Below are 294 nucleotides of genomic sequence, written 5' to 3' on the forward strand. Positions count from 1 at the left end.
ACGGCTCCGGAAGAGAGAAGGACCTGGGGTCAGTGCGAGGTGAAGCCTGCAGCAGACAATGTCCTGGAGGGCACGAGTGGCTTACCTGCATAAGGAGTCGAAGAGGTTTTCCATCCTGCTGCTCAAGGACTCTGAACTTCACACCAGCTGAAAAGAAAAAAAAAAAACACAACCAAATCCATGCTGGAGAAAAGCCCGTACCATTTGCTGTTCAGCTCTCTTGGCTGAGCACCGATTTCCTAGAAACGGAGTCTTAACCTTGCGGGATTTGTGAGCCCTCGCACATTTTCAGCA

The 294-nt window shown here is 50.7% G+C and overlaps 1 protein-coding gene across 1 annotated transcript in view; it reads right to left on the reverse strand.

Moving 5' to 3' along the window:
• Positions 1-294, reverse strand: part of PIGQ (phosphatidylinositol glycan anchor biosynthesis, class Q) — a 28,924-nt gene that overhangs the window by 4,745 nt on the left and 23,885 nt on the right. The window contains exon 9 of the mRNA XM_010078665.1: positions 86-147. Within this exon, the coding sequence (XP_010076967.1) occupies positions 86-147 (62 nt within the window). The remainder of the gene's footprint in view (positions 1-85; positions 148-294) is intronic.

This window comes from Pterocles gutturalis, unplaced genomic scaffold (assembly GCF_000699245.1).
Source record: "Pterocles gutturalis isolate BGI_N339 unplaced genomic scaffold, ASM69924v1 scaffold12068, whole genome shotgun sequence".
NCBI lineage: Eukaryota > Metazoa > Chordata > Aves > Pterocliformes > Pteroclidae > Pterocles > Pterocles gutturalis.